The 3,213-nt window shown below is 36.7% G+C and overlaps 1 protein-coding gene across 1 annotated transcript in view; it reads right to left on the reverse strand.

Moving 5' to 3' along the window:
* The window catches only part of LOC101242269 (prolow-density lipoprotein receptor-related protein 1-like), an 8,646-nt gene that overhangs the window by 1,791 nt on the left and 3,642 nt on the right, over positions 1 to 3,213 (reverse strand). The window contains exons 6-10 of the mRNA XM_018814196.2: positions 2,362 to 2,556; positions 1,431 to 1,552; positions 838 to 1,110; positions 384 to 529; positions 1 to 117 (exon numbers count right to left, since the gene is read on the reverse strand). The exon at positions 1 to 117 is cut by the window's left edge and continues 1 nt beyond it. Of these exons, the coding sequence (XP_018669741.1) occupies positions 1 to 117; positions 384 to 529; positions 838 to 1,110; positions 1,431 to 1,552; positions 2,362 to 2,556 (853 nt within the window). The remainder of the gene's footprint in view (positions 118 to 383; positions 530 to 837; positions 1,111 to 1,430; positions 1,553 to 2,361; positions 2,557 to 3,213) is intronic.

Raw genomic sequence — 3,213 nt, forward strand, 5'->3', positions numbered from 1 at the left:
GTTTCCATCGCATTCGCATTCGTCAGAGTTATCCGGGCAATCCATCACCCCGTTGCAGATTTGGTCAACACTGATTTCTATGCCGTTGCTGCTACAATACGTGTAACTGCAGCCCGTCTGTAATAAATATATTTAATGGGGTGGGGGAAGATGGGACACCTTTTCATTCTATTTTCTCGTCCCATTTGGTAGTAAACAAAGAACATTCAAAGAATTATTAAGTCGTATCCCAAAGACCCCAATATACCTTTGTTAATTGTTTAAAATATGATCAGGATATTCGGATATTATGTACTAAAGGTGTCCCATCTTCCCCCACAGTATTATATAAAAATAATAGAACGGTGACTTTCCGAACACCTTGTATCTGAATATTCACCAACCTCATCCGATTTGTCGGAACAGTTCACCACTTTATCGCATAGAACGTTCTTCGGTAAACAATCGCCATTAGAACACCTGAACTCGGAGTCAAGGTCGCACTTTTTCGTGTTTTCCTCACACGTTGACGCATTGATTGTACATTTTCCTAGACATATTTGAATATAACTTGCTTTATTCTCGCGCGGCGGAAAGACAGTATAGTAATATAAAGGGTGTTCTGTTTCATATAGTATAGTAAGGTGGGGGGAGATAGGACAGCTTTTATTCTATTTTCTCGTCCTATTTAGTAGTATACAAAAAATATTCAAAGAATTACAAAACCGTATCTTCACATTACCCATAGACCGTTGGTAAGTGCTTAAAACACAGTTAGAATATTTGAATATTGTGCTAAAGGTGTCCCGTCTTCCCCGCCCAGTTATATTTACAGAATATGTTTCTATAGGTACAAACCTGAAGTCAAACAATAAATTGTGTCGGTACATTCGCATTCGTCCGAAGCAGATACGTCACCACAATCGTCATTTCCGTTACATAAAAGATCGGACGAAATAGTTTTGTTATTCTTGCATTTGTAAAACGACCTCATTTTCTGTGACGTCATAGTTTTGATAGCGTTGACTGCTTGTGACGTTTCACGAATCGATGACGTCATAGTGACGTAGGGTGTGGTCGTCGTCGGGACTATTTCGTCACTGTTATCCCAGCAGTCGTCCACGTCATTTCCTGTAAAAAAAAAATAATAAAAAACATCGAATAATAAAAATATTTTTAAAAAGACAAAATTTACTTGGAGGCAATGACAAGAAAAAAATATATTTAAAAAATACTCGTTTTATACACACGGTATTATTCTTGTAAATATACCGCAAAAAAAAACAACAAAAAACATAAATTTATATATTTAAACCATAACCATATAAGTTTAAAAAAGAAAACCAAAATTGACAAATAAACAAAATTATATCACTTTAAAAAACCATATCCAGTTAGAAATAATGAACCAAAGTTAACAATTAAAAAAATAAACAAAACTATGGTCCCACCAACAAGGTAATCCCGTATACACCTTCCATTTCCACAGACGAAGGTGTTAGGGCACTCGCATTCGTCGCTTGCGTCTCCACAGTTGTCGCTGCCGTCACATTTAAAATGATTCAGTGTACACCTGAATGAATATGTATAGTAGGGTGGGGGAGGATGGGACACCTTTTCATTCTATTTTCTCGTCCTATTTAGTAGTAAACAAAGAAAATTCAAAGAATTATGAAACCGTATCTTCACGACTCCCATAGACCATTGTTAATTGTTTAAAACACAATCAGGATATTTAGATATTCTGTGCTAAAGGTGTCCCATCTTCCCCCATCCTACTATATGTTTGCTTTATCCTCGCGTGGAAAATGAAGGTCGTTATAACACGGGTGTTCTGTTTTATACACCTCGTGCCAGCTTGCGAATCTGGCACGTTACTGATTGTATAGGCTGTGAAAAGTGTTAGAGGTTGGTAGTTAGGGGTTATAACATAGAATGTTAGTGTCTGGAGCAGCGTTTCTTAAACTGGGGTAAATTTACCCCTGGGCGCAAATTCCTCGTATTTAGAGGGTAAATGAGCTACCAATCAAAATCCACATCAGGACAGAAAAATTAAGCCAATTCTGGTACTTTAACATACATTAAACAACTCGTTGCAAAAAAGCTAGCGCATTCATTACATAAATATAGCTGGTGTAATTAGCTTTTGAATCTTGACGCTTTTTAATAAATGAGCACCATGTTATATATTGGGGGTAAATCTGATAAGCATCTTTGTTAAAATGGTAAAGCATATAACAAAGTTTAAGAACCACTGGTTATAGGGGTTAGAAGTTAAGTTTTAGTGGTTATATAATGAGGTATATATGAATTGGCATAGTTATGGGTTAGTGGTTAGCTCTTTACTGCACAACAAAAAAAAACAGAAAATCGATTTTTTGCCTGTTGTTGGCGCAGAAAAAGGAGTCAGAGCAATTGCATTCGTCTGACGAGTCTCCGCATCCGTCCACACCGTCACATAAACGACCCTCAAGAATAGTGTTGCCGTTATCGCAATTAAAAGTTGGGCAGTGTTGCTCATCAGAATTATCGCCACAGTTGTCGTCTCCATCACAGCGGTGGTTGTTGTGAATACATCTGTGTGGGAACACAAATAAAAACTGGCAACACTATTTTATTCACATGTATAGTACTGTGGGGGAAGATGGGACACCTTCAGCACATTATTCCTAAACACTCTCTTCGTGTTTTAAACAATTAACAACGGTCTATGGAAGTCGTAAGGTTACGGTTTTATAATTCTTTGAGTGTTCTTTGTTTACTATACCAAATAACGAGAAAATAGAATTAAAAGATGTCCCGTCTTCCCCCCATCCTACTATATAAAAATTAGGACATGTTTTATACAATTGGTTTTAGTTATAATTAGTCATATGGCAGTATATGAATGCAGTTTTAGTTTATACTTGTTCTTGCGTGGTGGTGGTGCAACCGCAGTCATTCATTCACCTCGTGCTTGCTTAAACGAGTTACCACGTATGTCCCATTATATTTCTTGGACTTTATTTTTATGTATAGCTGACAAATGAACAACCCATTAGTGACCGCTGGTTTAAAAATAAAATTCGTTCAGCGTCTTGTCAATATATGTATCAACTTACTTTAAACTACATTACCGCACATACGCTGTTAATACGGCTTTGGCATTAATAAAAATATCAATTGGATAATTACGCATACAGCAATGCAATCTGGAAAATCACTGTCTGTTTGTATGCTATATCAAACGGGATA

The sequence above is a fragment of the Ciona intestinalis genome, chromosome 11, assembly GCF_000224145.3.
Source record: "Ciona intestinalis chromosome 11, KH, whole genome shotgun sequence".
NCBI classification, from domain to species: Eukaryota; Metazoa; Chordata; class Ascidiacea; order Phlebobranchia; family Cionidae; genus Ciona; species Ciona intestinalis.